The sequence below is a fragment of the Carlito syrichta genome, unplaced genomic scaffold (genome assembly GCF_000164805.1).
Source record: "Carlito syrichta isolate Samal-C Ts95f unplaced genomic scaffold, Tarsius_syrichta-2.0.1 Scaffold309784, whole genome shotgun sequence".
Lineage (NCBI taxonomy): Eukaryota > Metazoa > Chordata > Mammalia > Primates > Tarsiidae > Carlito > Carlito syrichta.
Window position 1 is genome coordinate 415,544 of NW_007253880.1, and position 15,036 is coordinate 430,579.

General features: G+C 39.2%; 1 protein-coding gene across 1 annotated transcript in view; it reads left to right on the forward strand.

The window, feature by feature from the left end:
- NWD2 (NACHT and WD repeat domain containing 2) overlaps nucleotides 1-15,036 on the forward strand; it is a 195,738-nt gene that overhangs the window by 79,078 nt on the left and 101,624 nt on the right. The window contains exon 2 of the mRNA XM_008067834.1: nucleotides 6,425-6,513. Within this exon, the coding sequence (XP_008066025.1) occupies nucleotides 6,425-6,513 (89 nt within the window). The remainder of the gene's footprint in view (nucleotides 1-6,424; nucleotides 6,514-15,036) is intronic.

The window sequence follows — 15,036 nt, forward strand, 5'->3', positions numbered from 1 at the left end:
AAATACGTAAAGATGTATGAGAGAAAGTCTCTGTCTTCCATGAATTCAAAGTCTAATGGGGGAGACAAACTAAAAGTAACAATTATACATTAAAATACATACCAATATATGCTGTTTTATAGGGGTAAGCAGAGTGCCGTGGCTGTGGGGTGGTCTTGAGAGGACATGCCTGTCTCTAGCAAGAGTTCTTGAACAACGTTGCCTTTGGTTGATACTCAGAAGGATAGGAGTCAACCAAGCAAAGGGGATGCAATAGACAGGCTCTTCTGAGCATGGAAAGCAGTTTATGTGAGGATGAAGCTCAGGAGTAAGTAATATCTGAAAATTCAGACTAGAAGGTATTTCGTGATCAGCAATAGAAGATGTAACTTAACTACAAGCTATATCTACACATGCTGAGCATTCTAGCCTGTAACTTCTAGACGACCTGGTGCCAACAAGATCTTTAATGATCAAATGAGGGGTTTTTTTTTTTTTGTTTTGTCTTGGAATTTATTACTGGCAGCTCTGTGGGGCATCAGACTATGGTGAGGGAGAAACAGGTAACAGGTCAATCAAATAGACTTTTTGCTTCTTTGGGTTGAGAGAGGAAGAGTGTAAAAATAGAGAGTAGACAAATTAAAAGATATTTTTGACACAAAACAAGCAAGATTTGCTGACACGAAAATAAGGAAAGGTATGTGCAGCTAGTTGGGCACAATGGAGACTTACCAGAGGGTCATGGAAAGGAGACAGCATCTTGGGGACCTGTCAAATATGAAGTCAACATAAGCATAACCCCAAAGGCCATGGAGATGGTCCATATGAATAACTGACTGAGGGACTGGGTAAAGAGAGAGAATTTAGACAATAGCAAATGAACTGAGATGTGGTAGACAAGACTAGCATGACTGTCTTAACAGAGGATCTGTGACATCTTCTAAACAGATTTTCTGACCTGTCAAGAGCACAGAAGAAATGACTTAATCTAATGTCCATGTCTTAAGTTTGGGTGAGGCTGGAGTTGTTTGAAGTTCCAATCCAGCATGGTCCTTTCAGCAATCTTTTATCTTTAATCAAGATTCGGAATTAATATAAATCCTTGTTAAAGTCAAATCAAGATGTTTTAAGGATAGTGGTATTGTTTAATAATTCTCCCCCAACTAATGTACTTCCTGTGGGTAACTCAGACACTGCACAGAGACCTTCATTAACTCTGAAATCACCAAGGAATCATTAGGAAAGAAACTCCTTAAAAACCTAATAATTACTGCTGCCAAAGTGTTAATGCACCCTTTAAAGCATTAAGGAGCTGAGAAAATGCAAATGAATGTGATAACTATGTATAAAAAATGAATGATAATATACCTTGTCTCTGATTTACACTTTTTAAAGACACCCCTTCTTATGTGTGAGATTCTGTGAGCTGATTTTTCCTGTCCATGACATTCTAATGTTTTTAATTGCCAACCATCCGGATTTGCTGTGAGTATGAATAAGGATTTTTTATTTAATTAAGCTAGCATATCTTTCATCCATCATAATTAGTCAATCTTATATTAATTACTTTTCCATTTCCAGAGCCAATAATCATATGTTAACACAAATATAAGAAAATCTGATTTATTTCTGTAATATAAGTTAAGAGTATAGAATGCCCATCAGATGTATGCATATGCTTCCCTTACATATTTAGAAAGGTTCGAAATAACTTGGTTCACATTCCACCACAAACACAAAAACCAGAAAAGAAATCAATATGTCAGTTCATGCATTTACTTCATGACACCAACTTCCTAAATCCCATTAATTAGTTTACAAAATTTCGCATGAGGTTGCTTTTATATCCATTCAATGACAAACTGTAAAATAGGAAGCCTTTCCGTTTCTGGAGGTAATTGCAGAGAGGCAGTTCTGTCAGCTTGTTTTTGTCACTGATGTATGTGTGGGGTTTTTCATTTACTCATTCATTCATTCATTCATTCATTCATAGAGCATGACTCTAATCTCTGGGGATGTAGCTGTGAATGAGACAAAAGAAGATTCCAACTTCCACTGAGCTCACTTTTTAGGGGGGAGACAGACAGTAAATAAATAAAAACAGTATTGATGAGTAATGTGCAAAGAATTAAAATAGAATGGAAGGAGGTGTTCAATGGCTCCTGTAGATGACGTACTCAGAGAAGACCACTCTGAGCAGATGGCATTAAAGCTGACAGTTGAGTGACAAGAGATGTCATGAATTGATCACAAGACTAAGCATTCCAAGAGGAAATCACAGCTGAAGCAAAGGCCCACAAGTGGAAGTATAATCCAGGGACCAAATGAAGGCCAATGCTGCTGGAGGGATGTGAACGGGGAACGTGGCAAGAGATGAGCTTAGGAAGAGAGAACAATCAAACAATACAGAGTGCGAATGTCATTTCAAGGTCCAAGAAGAGCTAGCAGAGGGTTTTAAACAAGGTAGTGATGTGATCTGGGTAACATTTTTTTAAAAGATATGGGGAGTTGTAAAAAAGACCAGTCTGGTTGTTCTGTGGCAAATGGATTGAATGGAGCAAGTATGAAAACAGGGAGATGTCGCTTGCATCTAGTAGCAGAGGTGAAAGAAGTAGATTAATTTAGGATCTGTTTAAAGGTAAAGCAAGAGAAGTTACTGATGGGTTGACAGTTGAAAGGTGTATTATAGAAAGAGAAGAATTCACCAAGAATAACTCAACCTTTTTTGTTTCAAAAGCTTTAGGACTTCAACATCCCTCAGCCATTTCCTGTATTTATTGCTGCATGGGTAATTTTCAAAGGTTGATTGTTTCTACAGTTGCATATTTCATTGGTTAGTATAAACTATTATTATACTTTCTGGATTTGAATCTGTATGATCTTGGGCAAGTTTCTTAATCCCTCTACCCTTCAATTTCCTTGTCTAAAAAAAGAATAATAATGTTCCCTGTTTCATAGGTCTGTTGACAGACGTGACTAAGAAAATACAAATAGAAGTACTTAGCCCAATACTAGACTACAGTAAGTGCTCAGTAAATGTTAGAACTTAGGTGATATATTTCTCTTTTATCCCCCTACTGTTGTGCATTCAGGTCTCACTACCTAGTAATAAGAGTTAACATTTAAAAAAAACCAATAAATTTCTGTTTCTTATACCATCCCATAATTATTATTTTTTTTATTTTAAAGATGTGGGGTACAATTCAGGATTAGGTAGATAAGTAGTCAGATAAAGTTTGGGCCTCCCTTTGGTCCCTACTTTGCCTGGTTTGAGATCAGGTACCCTTATTGATGTTATGTGACCCCCTCCTTCCCCCAGCAGCGTTCCACTACTGCCAAATTCCTTCTTATGGTGTTATTATAAATGTTCAGGGTCCACTTATGAGTGAGAACATGTGATATTCAGTTCTTTATTTCTGTAATCGATCACTGAATATGATATACTCTAAATCTATCCAAGTTGCTGCAAAGTCCATAATTTTGCCTTCTTTATGGCTATGTAATACTCTATCATATATATCTATCTATCATATATTATATATGCCACTTTTTTTTAATCCAGTCTGCTTTCGATGGGCAGCACAGTTGGTTCCATGTTTTTGCTATTGTGAATAACACGGCAATAAAAGTGCATGTGCAGGTATCTTTTTTATAGAATGATTTGAGTTACTCTGGGTATATTTCCAGAAGAGGGATTGTGGGGGCATATGGAAGGTCAATTTTTAGATCTTTTAGGAACTGCCCCACTGTTTTTCACAGAGGCTGTACTAGTTTACACTCCCACCAACAGTGTAGAAGTGTTCCGTTTTCCCCACATCCTCTCCAGCACCTATGTTTTTGTTTTTTTGTTTTTTCGAGTTATTGATGATGGCCATCCTGACTGGAATTTTAATTTGCATTTCTTTAATGATTAGTGAGGTTGAGCATTTTTTCATGTATCTGTTGGCTGCTCACTTGTCTTCTTTTGAGAAGTGTCTATTCATATATTTTGCCCACTTTTTAATAGGGCTGTTTGTTTCTTTTTTTTCCTTGCAGCACGTTTGAGTTCTTTGTAGATCCCAGATGTTAGGTCTTTGCCAGATATACAGTTATATCATTCCATGATTATTTTATGTATTTTTTAGGTACTGTCTTTTCAGAATATCTTCATAACCCTTGTTTAATGTGTTCCCACCTTCCAAATCTGGTAGTATTCATTTATTTTTATTTTGTTTTGTTTATTTTATATCAGAATGGGAATTGTTATATCTGATTAATTTGGTTACATAGCGGTTTTATCAGAGATTAGAACTGCTTTACATGAGCCACACCGTGTGCGAAAAAGTTCTGAACTAAAATTATTATATTGGTTGTATATCAGATATATAACTAAATTAATCAGGTGGGAGTGCAGTGGCACAATCAGGGCTCACCCAGCCTTGACAGCCTGGGCTCAGGCCATCCTTCTGTCTCAGCCTCCTGAATAGCTGGCACTTAGACGTATGTACCACCATGCCAGGCTAATTTTTAATAAATTTTTTTGTAGGGACAGGGGCTCACTGTGTTGCCCAGGCTGGTCTTGAACTCCTATGCTCAGCCTCCCAAAGTGCTGGGATTGCAGACATGCTCTGCTGCATCTGACCCGGTTTCTTTCAGCGACTTTTTTTGGTTGTTGGAAGTTTTGAGATTTGGCTCAGGGCTTTGAAGGAGATTTATCGAATGTTATCAGCTTTATTGTGAAGTTAGCATTTTCAGCCAAAATGGGGCAAGGGAGGATGGGTGTCGGATCTCAAGACCACATAAATTATGTGAAAGCTTAATGTACAGCCTCCATCAGTGCTGTAAGCTACGTGGGCCCTGCCTAGAACAGCCCTTGCCGGTGGGTGTCCTGCTTTCTCTTTGGCTAGGAGCTATGTTGGATCTAAGGTTAGAAGAGACCCTATTTGTTTAGCTCACAGGGCAATCTAGAAGACCTTGCATTCCTCTGAATCTTTGATTTCCAGGTCAACACTGGATCCTGTCACTCTGCCAGGCTGCAGCTGCAATTTAGCCTCTCATCATTGGTTATTTGTTTCTCAAAATAGCTTTGAGAACAGGAGGAAAATAGAGTAGGTCAACACAGCATATGGTTGAATTTTCATGGACAGATGTGCTCGAGAATAATAAGAAAATTCTTTTAAATTGTTATTTCTGTCATAAATGCAGTAGGCAAATGTTCCGTCGTTATGGCTGGGATTGAGGTATATTTAGCAAATTTTTCATGAGATAACTCATTGACCTAATTTGTGAAAACCATGCTTCTCATGTCTCACTGAAGCTGGTCAGGCAAGGAACAGCCTCTTTGCTATAAGAATCTTCCAGTGTCATCATGGATACAGAAGACTCATTTGAACAGGTGGCTCTGGGATCCTTCCTTATGCAAAACATTCAACATTAAATACATGATGCTCCATGGTTCTTCTTGTTTCGGGTTCGCCGTTTCCTCTCATATTTTTTTAATGACGGAAACTAATACAAAATAATTTTATTTCAGAACTTTTACATGGTGTGGCACATGTAAAACAGTCCCTATTTTTGATATAACAATAAGTCCCTAAGCCCAAGGTGGGAGCTATGACTTTATTATCTCATTGGTCAGTTGCTACAATGGGCAACATCTGCTGAGTTTTGATGTTTGCTTCCACCCTGTGCTGAATTCTGTAAAAGTCACATCATTTCTGCACACTCTGTGTAACAATGAGATAACCTGGAGTTTTTTGGAAATCAGCAACTAAATTAATCGTGTGTGTGTGTGTGTGTGTGTGTGTTTGTGTGTGTGTGTGTGTGTTTTGAAATGTTTCTACTTCATGGAGCTAAAAGACCTGATAACCCTACAGTTCTTCCTTCCACCTCTCCCAAAGACAGTGTGGTTGATTCTCTGAATGATTGTCTTGCCTTGATGGCAACACTGTAAGATTCGTGCAGCAAAGAGGCTGTTCCTTGCCAAGTCATCTTCAGTGAGATATGAGAAGCACAATTTTCAATCATTAGGTTAGTGAGTTATCTCATGAGTGAGTTATCTCATTTGCCATGACTATGAATCATTTGCATACCGCATTCATGACAAAAATAACAATTTAAAGGAATTACCTTATTCTCGAGCACATTTGTCCATGAAAATTCTGCTACTTACGAACTCCATGGGTGGGCCTGTGTGGGCACGAAGGACCAACTATGAATCCTCCGCTCTGCCAGCAAGCACAGAATTGACCAGGGGTTCATCCTGTGGGCTTCTTGTGTGTGTTTCATGGATGGATCTCTGTGGAATTAAAAGCAGGTCTCCACCAGCAGCCAAATTCAACCTGTTAATTCACAACTCGTTATTCCTACTTATTATATTAGTGTTAATATTCATTTTTAAGTTTTTTTTTCCAAAAATTTATGTGTGAGCATACTCACTTTCTGTGTGTTTGTTTTTCTGCCACAGACACAGGAGCGGAAAGACAAGCCCTAAGAGAAAATGTGTATCCTAAACTGAGAGAATTCTGCAGAGAAAACTATGGATTGGAATTTCAGGTAACTCTAGTATTAATTTCGTTTTTAATTTTGTCAGCTAAATAACTACTGTTTGTCTCTTTGTCACACTTGGGAGTTATAAAAGATGAGATTTGTGCCCTGAAAATTTTTATTTCCTTAATCACAGGCAAAAAGAAACATTAGCAAATGGAAATAAAATACGTAGTCATTTTTAATGTTTTGTTCTTTTTCTGTGCTTCTTGGACCCTACCTGGTATTGAGTCATCTTTTTCTTTGAAGCATGTTTATTTGCTTTTTTGACAGTCTCCACTCTTATTTAAAAAAAAAAGATGAAGGTTACTGAGCACCTGAGTTTAAAGTATGGTTTCTAGAAATGTTTTGCGCCTAAAAATCAGGACCAATTTTTGCAAATCATTTTCTTCCAGCAGCCTGGCTAATCCTTGCTTTCTGTCTTACCTTTTAGTTTTTATTCACGTCAAGAATATCCTTTCTCCTGAGCATTTCAGGACTTTACCATTTACTTCCCACCAAAAAATTATATCAGCCTTTCAAGAGACAGTAACTATATATGTTGTTGCCAAAGCTTATGAACACCCTGACGTTTGTATACATCATTGATTTTACCACCTAATGGAAAAGTACTTGAAAACATTGGATGCATCTTGGGCACCCAAATCTTGAAAAAGCAAATAGCTCCTGCAACAGATAACATTATTTAATCCGAACTTTTCAATGTCATTTACAATGGAAATCTTAACTCTCAGTGCTGTCTTAAATGTACATTTACATTGTCAAGTGATGATTATGTAAATAGGTTTGTGGTGCAAGAGTGCAAGATGCAACATTGTTAATGGGAGAACATTTCACCTTTTATTTGTTTGTTCCTGGATAAATATTTTATCTTGGTGTACCTCATGAGGCCTTCTAATATGATGTGAAGGAATAGTCTCACAATGGCTTCAGTCTCAATGCACGATGTCAGTCAGCAGCAGGCCATTATGATACATACATTGAATAGTCACTCCTAAATCACCATTTACTTAATGAATTGTGAGCCTAAATTAAATTCCTTGCCATGGATTCAGTGCTACCTTCTCTGAGGAATCTGGCTCTGCTGATAACAGGGTCCCAATTGTTACAAAACTTCCAGTCTGTCAGGATTCCCAAAGCCTCCTTAGGGACTCAGTTACCACAGAGGAAGAAATGTGTCTGAGCATATTCATTCCACCATTGAGTTTGTAAGCAAAGGGAGGAAGTTGTTGAGATACAGAACAGCTTCCATAAAATATGGTATTGACTAGGATTAGCTGGGAGGGCGACATATATTTTCTGAATTAGAGGTAGGCACAGGAGAAGATAGATACAGCCAAAAGAAATGGTAGCAGGCAAGACCCATAAATTCATGGCAGAATCCTTCTAAGCAAATGCACTGAGTCAACCGAGAAGATGCTGGACAACAGAGAAAACAGCAATGGGCAGGGAGGACACGAGCCCCAGCTTGCTGCAGGTACTGAGAGTGACGTAACCCACTCACCCTTTAGTTCAGTATCTAAAACAGAGATGGCAACATCTTACACATCTGATGTTGCTTGTAGAATAAAATAAAATATAGAAGGTTGCATTTGCTTTTCAGCTCTAGGAATAAGAAGAGATCACATGCATAGTATCTGAATCTTCTAAGAATATACTTTTACTTTTTAGTGTAGTCTTTTATGGTAGGTTAATGAAAATGTAGTTTTTAGAGACAGTTCTTTTCTCTCAACTGCAACAAAATATAATGCCAGAATCTTCATGAAAAGCCGGTTTACCTCTGCAGTATCCCTGATTCCATCTTTGGTTGTGCAGTGAATGCAGAAGAATATGAATTTCCTAGAGTTACTCTAATATGCCAATCTCTTTCCTCAAACATACCTATTTATTTCATGTTAGCTTGTGCCATTCTAGCTATAGCCCACAGTGTGTTTCAATCTGATTCTTCCTCTGCTTCACTTCCTGAATCTTTCTCATTCCCCAGATTCTTCCTGTCTGATCTCAAGTTGTTCCTCATCCCCCTGGCCCATTTCCCTATAGTTCCATATGCTTCTTTTGGTTTCCTGAACACCAAGGCCATTCCTACTCAAGAATTTTGCCCTGACTGTTCTGTCTGCCGGGAATACTCAACCACCTTCACATGCTGTTTTTTTATTTTCCCTCAGGTCTCCACCAAAACGTTCCTTCCGAGAGATGCTTCCCTAGTGACCCATTCTAAATAACCACCTCTCTTTTCCATCAAGCCATTTTAGTTCCTTGCATAGCCTGAGCCGTTGTCAGATATTTTTCTTGTTTACTTATGCATTGTCTTATTTATTCTCTTTATCCCACTAGATTGTAACTTCTACAAGAACAGAGGCTTGCCTGTCTTCATGATAGTTACATTTCTAGTCCTAGAATAGTCCCTGGCACATAGGAAGATACTATGTTAAGTTGTTGAATGAATGAATGTTTACATTAAAAAAATGAATGAATGAAGACTCAGCCCAGATAAACTCGTGGTAGGATACCTTCTCTGGCCCGCCCCCCATGCCTCTTAGGATAGGCCATGTACTCTCCTCTTTGCTCCCCTAAAATCTAAGGCATCATTCATCCAGTTCATTCAAGAAGTATTTGTTGAGCACTGACCACATGGCAGTCAACACTCTAAATGCTGGAAATACAGGAGAAACCATACAGACTCTCTCCTGTGGAGCTTCCAGTGTTGTTGGGGAAGGCAGACAAAACACAAATAAATTCTAGTTGCAACACATGCATTTCATTGAATAAGTGCTTTTCTAAGAAAAATAAAGTGGGTAAAGAGGAGTTAGGGCATGCCAGGTAGTCAGAGGGAGGATTGGAAATAAGACTATTTTGAGAAGAGATCTGCAGAAAGTCATGGAGCAATAAATCAGATATCTGGGGGTGGAGGAAGAATGAAGGCATATGGAACAAGGAAAATGGTCTGAGGTGGAAGTGTTTAGAATATTCCAAGAACAGTGAAGAAGCCAAGTGTGACTGGAGTAAGGGAAATAATTATAGATGACACCAAAGTCAGATCATGTGAGACTTTATGTTTCAAGATTAGGAACTTTGACTTTAGAAGGGAAAGAGTGAGGTGATATGATTTACCTTGAAGAAGTTTGCTCACGAGCTATGGGTAGAATAGAATAGGGGAGAGATGGTCAAAGCAGGAAGATGGCTTAAGAAAGAAGTGATTATGGCAGGAACCAAAGTGAGTAGGGGAGATAATTAGACCATCTGGTTAGGGAAACTTCTGGTCACCTGCCTCTAAGGTCTAGAAGTTCCCAGAACTGAGATTGTATCTCATTCAACTTACCCAATGATCAGTCAAGTAGCTGGCACATCATAAATCATTTAGATCAATCTTTATTGATTAAATTGATAGAATATGGAGTTACATTTTAAGTCTCTTTATCGATGTGCCTGTTTGGCAGGCTATTTTGTAGTATTTTCTTTGTTTTTTTCATTTAAAGACATTTAATGAAAATGTACCATGCTCTGATTATGCGAGCTTCAGTTAATTCTGTGTGTGATATATGCACATATAGGTCAATTGCTCAGAGATAGAAACAACTCAGTGGAAAAAGCATCAAGCCCACTCAGCAAAGGACACCCATGGCTTCAGGAAAAGACATGGCATTTAAATAATATGTTATCTGATTTGCAGGTGCTCATTAATTGCCTCCAGCTACAAAGTAGAGGATACAAAGTAAGAACAAGAGGAATGAATTGGGAAAAATAAAGACAAACCAGGGTGAAAGCAGGACCCCACACATAAAGGGTTTGTGGTTGTACCCACAGAGAGCACCCACTCTTGCTTTTGGGACTCTTCCCCATCCCCACTGGTAAGACCCTGCCCTGACACCCACTGCTTCAAGCATCTTAACAGACCGACCGCTTTTCCTACTTGTCCCCGTAGTGTGTGAGTCCTTAAGAAAGAGACTGGTTCTTGCTTGTTTGAAGTCCCCAAGGCCTGGAACAGAGTTTGTTCCACTTTGAGGGGTTTTGTGTGCTCTGCAGAATTGCCTACGCCATCATCCTAAGGAGTTTTTCTGCACACCTCCGCTAGTCATCTTTCTTGAATGTCGTATTGTCAATCCCTTGTTTAAAAACTCTTAATGGCTCCCTTCTGCCTAAATGGTCTCTCTTTAATGTGGCCCAGCTGTCACTTCTCCTTTATCTCCCACTCTGCTCAACATAAAGAGTCCATGCCAGTCACGCCATTCATGACCTGTCCTTCGAACACGTCTTGCTGGATACTCATTTCTGATTCTAAAATCCCATTCACTGTATCCGTTTCAATTCGTGCTTCCCATCAGAAAAGCCCTTTCTTCACCCCTACCTGCCCCACACTCCATCTTCACAATCCAGCTCAAGACCTAACTTTCCCAAGACGTCTTTTCAGATTTCTAAATAGCCTCCCTTCTTCTCTCTGAACTCATAAATCTGTCCCACAGAGCCACCGAGACAAGAACTCATAAATCTGTCCCACATAGCCCTCAAGACAAGAATAAAATGAGTTAGGTCAGGGACCTCCAACGAAGGTATTTAATGGGTATTTAGGGCACCTTCATTTTAAAAGAAGTTTTTTATCTCAGTCCAGCTACTTCACACATATGTTTGTTGCAGCCCTGTTCACAATAGCAAAAACATGGAACGAACCATGTTGCCCATCGAAGCTGAACTAGATTTTTTTAAATGTGGTACAAATACACAATGGAATGCTATGTAGCCATAAAGAAGGACAAACATAGGGACTTCACAGCAACTTGGATGGATTTAGAGTCAATAATACTCAGTGATCTATCACAGAAACAAAGAACAGAGTACCATATGTTTTCACTCATAAGCGGACCTTGAAAAATTATTATAATACTATAAGAAAGGGATTGGAAGTAGTGGGAAACTGTGAGAGATGGGGGGTGGGATTGGCAGCTGAGGGAAACTGCTAGGGGAGGGAGGGGCATACCTCATCGACAAAAGTACCTGCATAATCAACGTTTGTATGCCTAACCCTGAATTGTACCCCACATCTTTATAATTAAAAAAAAAGAATACCTTCTGATAGCAAACTTCTTTAGTGAACACCTGGTATTTATCTTCATCTTAGTCTCAAAATTCAAAAACCTCCATTGTATTCACCTCTAACATCCAGTAAATCCCAAACACCTGCCAGTTCTACTTCTCTAATTTGTCCCTTTTGTTCAAGTCTGTATTATTGTCATCCTGTTGCCAATCAATATTCTAACTAGTCTATTTCTTCATTTCTTTCTTCTGCTCTCTAACACCAAGCCCTCTGTCTACCTGACCCTCTTGGTTCTTCCTTCACAATGTTGCTACAGGGGTATTTGAAACACAAATCTGTCTCTCATCTACAAGATATACTCTATGCTGTTTAGCATAACAAGTAAGTTTTCTTTCCCACTCCTGCCTATTCTTTAGGTTTTATCTGTCACTTTACCCCACAGGCAACCTGTTCTGGCCTTTCTGAACTACATCTGTTTCCCCATACATGTTTTTTATATTCTCTGAGTCTTCATACCCACTGTGTCTTATGGATGGGAGGCCATCAAATTGCCTCCCGTGCAAATGGGCAGAAAAATGTCTACTCATTCTTTAAGAAACAATGAACGTCCTTCTTTGAAGTTCCAGAGTGCTTTATTCCTAATCTTTACTAGCAAGTCATATTGTTTTAGTTCCTTTTTAAATGTCTTTTCCCCACTGGCTGGGAACTCTGAGAAGTTAGTGATCACACTATTTATGTCTTCATATTACCAGAATCTATTATTGTACCTGGGTCATGCTAGATACATAATAAATGTTGGTTGATCGAGTTCAATTTGTTGGTTAAATGACTAAGACCCAGAATCCAAGAGTCTACACCAACACTATGCAAAAGCAGCAGAATGTGAGTCACAGATGCAAGCCACACATGCAATGTTAGATTTTCCACTAACCGTGTTTTAAAAAGTAAAAGGAAACAGTAAAATTTATTTTAATAATATTTTAAGCCAGTATATCTGAAACATTATCATTTCAACGTGTAATCAATAAGAAAATTATCAATATGGCATTTTACATTCTTGTTTCAATCCCAGGTTTTCAAAGTCCAGTGTATTTTATACTCACAACACATTGCAATTTGGACCTGCCACATTTTGAATGCTTGACAGCTGCACGTGGCCAGTGGTCCCCAGGCTGGATGGCAAAGCTCTAGATGTGCATAGGGTCCAGGTGGAGTTGTCCTGATGGAATAAGCACCTGACTACGTGGTGACAGGAGTCCAGCTGAGAGCCATGAAGGCCTTAACTATAGAAGCTGCCAGAAGGGTAGAAATTCATTTGTGTAAAAAAAAGATCCAGAAAATGGTTACAAATAATGTTTGCACTTGTCAAAAGAGTAACTTTTTATTTCATTTGATTGTTGATAGATGCATAACCTGAAATCATTAATGCCACTTTCAAAACACCGTGGAATCAACACTGAGTGACTGTAATATAAGAAGCAGCAGACTAAAACTTAGGGTCAGCAATTCATTTGTCTGCTGGATTATCCTTGAAACTTGGTTTCCCCGTGAGAGAAGCACATGATGGAAACCCTAGACCCTTTAATTTTCAGATTTCATTAGCAGTTCATGTCTTAGTGGGTGCCATTTGTTACCTTTTACAAAATGCAGATTTTAGAAGTCATCACTCCCACAAGCCTTTGCAATTAAGTGTGATAACTTGGTCTCTGAGTGGGAGCTCCCTCCTGTGAGCCAGTCCCTCCCTTTCTCTTCACTCTGTCAGGCAGGTGTCAGATTCCTAGGTAGTAAGGAGGTGTGAGAGTGAAACCTACCTACTTCCACCTAAGGATGACAATGTGGTGCCACCTGAAGGCACCAAGGGTTGGGTGCTAGTCCTGGCAGAGTTGCCTCCTGCATCCCCTCTGGTCTGGGTCCATCCCACTTTTTCACTGGGGTTCCATCTCTCCATGTTTGCTTTGGCAGCATGGATTTCTTCCTCCCCAGGTTCCCCATGAGAGCATCCTCTTCTTCATCGGCTGCCTATATGTGAGTAATCCCTGTATCGGTGTCTCCGGCTCTTCCTCGCCATAATTGTATGAGAATAATTCTCTGGGGTTTTTTTTCCTTTGGAATGTTAATGTTTAAAATGGAACTCATCCTTCTTCCCCCATTCCTGGATTTTCAAGTGCTACTATTCCCAGTCTTCGAGACTTTAAACTCTTGGCTTCCAGTCCACTCTTCCACCCTTTACAACCTCAATCCAAGCTGTGCACTTCCGGTCGATCCATCTGCCGGTGTTTCTTTGAAGCTCGTCTTTTCTTTTCATTTTGTAAGTCTCTGTCTTTGCTCAGGCTTTCGCTTCTGAATGACTGAATGACTATAGCAACCCTTCCTGATGTTTCCCTGCCCTTGGTGTTTTGTGTTCTGGTCTAGATTGTACATGGCTGATCAAACGATCTTCCTTGAACACTATTTGCCAGATTTCATTGATTCAAAGACACACGAGTTTTCACATTTTTTACATCTTGGAAATCAGGATTCATCTTACAAATAAATGATGTGTCATCATGTAATTCGCAGTGCATTTCCTTTTCAGTGGTGTTGACGATGTTGGCACAGCTTGTAACTGATAATATTTTAGACTTAATAAAACACTGCATGTTACATCATTTATGGAATATAGTGAAAACAGTAAGAATTTTTCTGTTAGAAAGTGTAGGGTTCAAATATCAAGTCTGCAGATAACCAATCCTATGACTCAGGGCACATTGGTTGACTTCTTTGATACATAGGTGACTCCTCTGTAAAAATGAATGGAATAGTGATTTTTATCTTCCAGGAATGTGTAAGAATTAAATGAGATAACACAAAATGCCTGGCCCATGGAAGGCACTCAGCCAGCATTATTTTCTGCCTTTACTTTTTAAATTCTTCCTCCTGATCAGGAGCTTAATGTAAAGAAACTATTCATGTGGGCTTTTTGGTTTGGTTGATTGGTTTTTGTTGTTGTTGTTTGTTTTCTTTTGCATTTTGTTTGTTACTTTCCTTTCTGAATATAGCCAAATATCTTTTTTCTGGTCATTCCAAGGCAACTATCTGTCTGGTGGGTGCTTAGTATGTGGTACAAAGGGAATTTGAATGGGAGAATATTCAGGAAATACACATTGTCTCACATATACAGAAGGATTATGCAGCAAGACAAAAATCCAGCAGGTCAGGCTATTGGCCTGAGAGAAAATTTCTCTAAATTTTTTAAAATCACATCTTTAACACACCAACCAGTCCTGTAGTACAATGGCCCTGGAAAGCTAATGTATAAAGAAAAAGGTCCCAACTGGGTGCAATGGCTCACACCTGTAATCCTACCACTTTGGGAGGCCAAGATGGGAGGACTACTTGAGCCATTACTTAGGCATGGCCACGTCAGGGTCATGGCAGCAAGAAACCATGTGCTTTAACTTCCTCCAGTTGCCCTCCATCATTGTGCATCATCTATGCTGAGCGGAGAGCCACTGCCAGTCCCC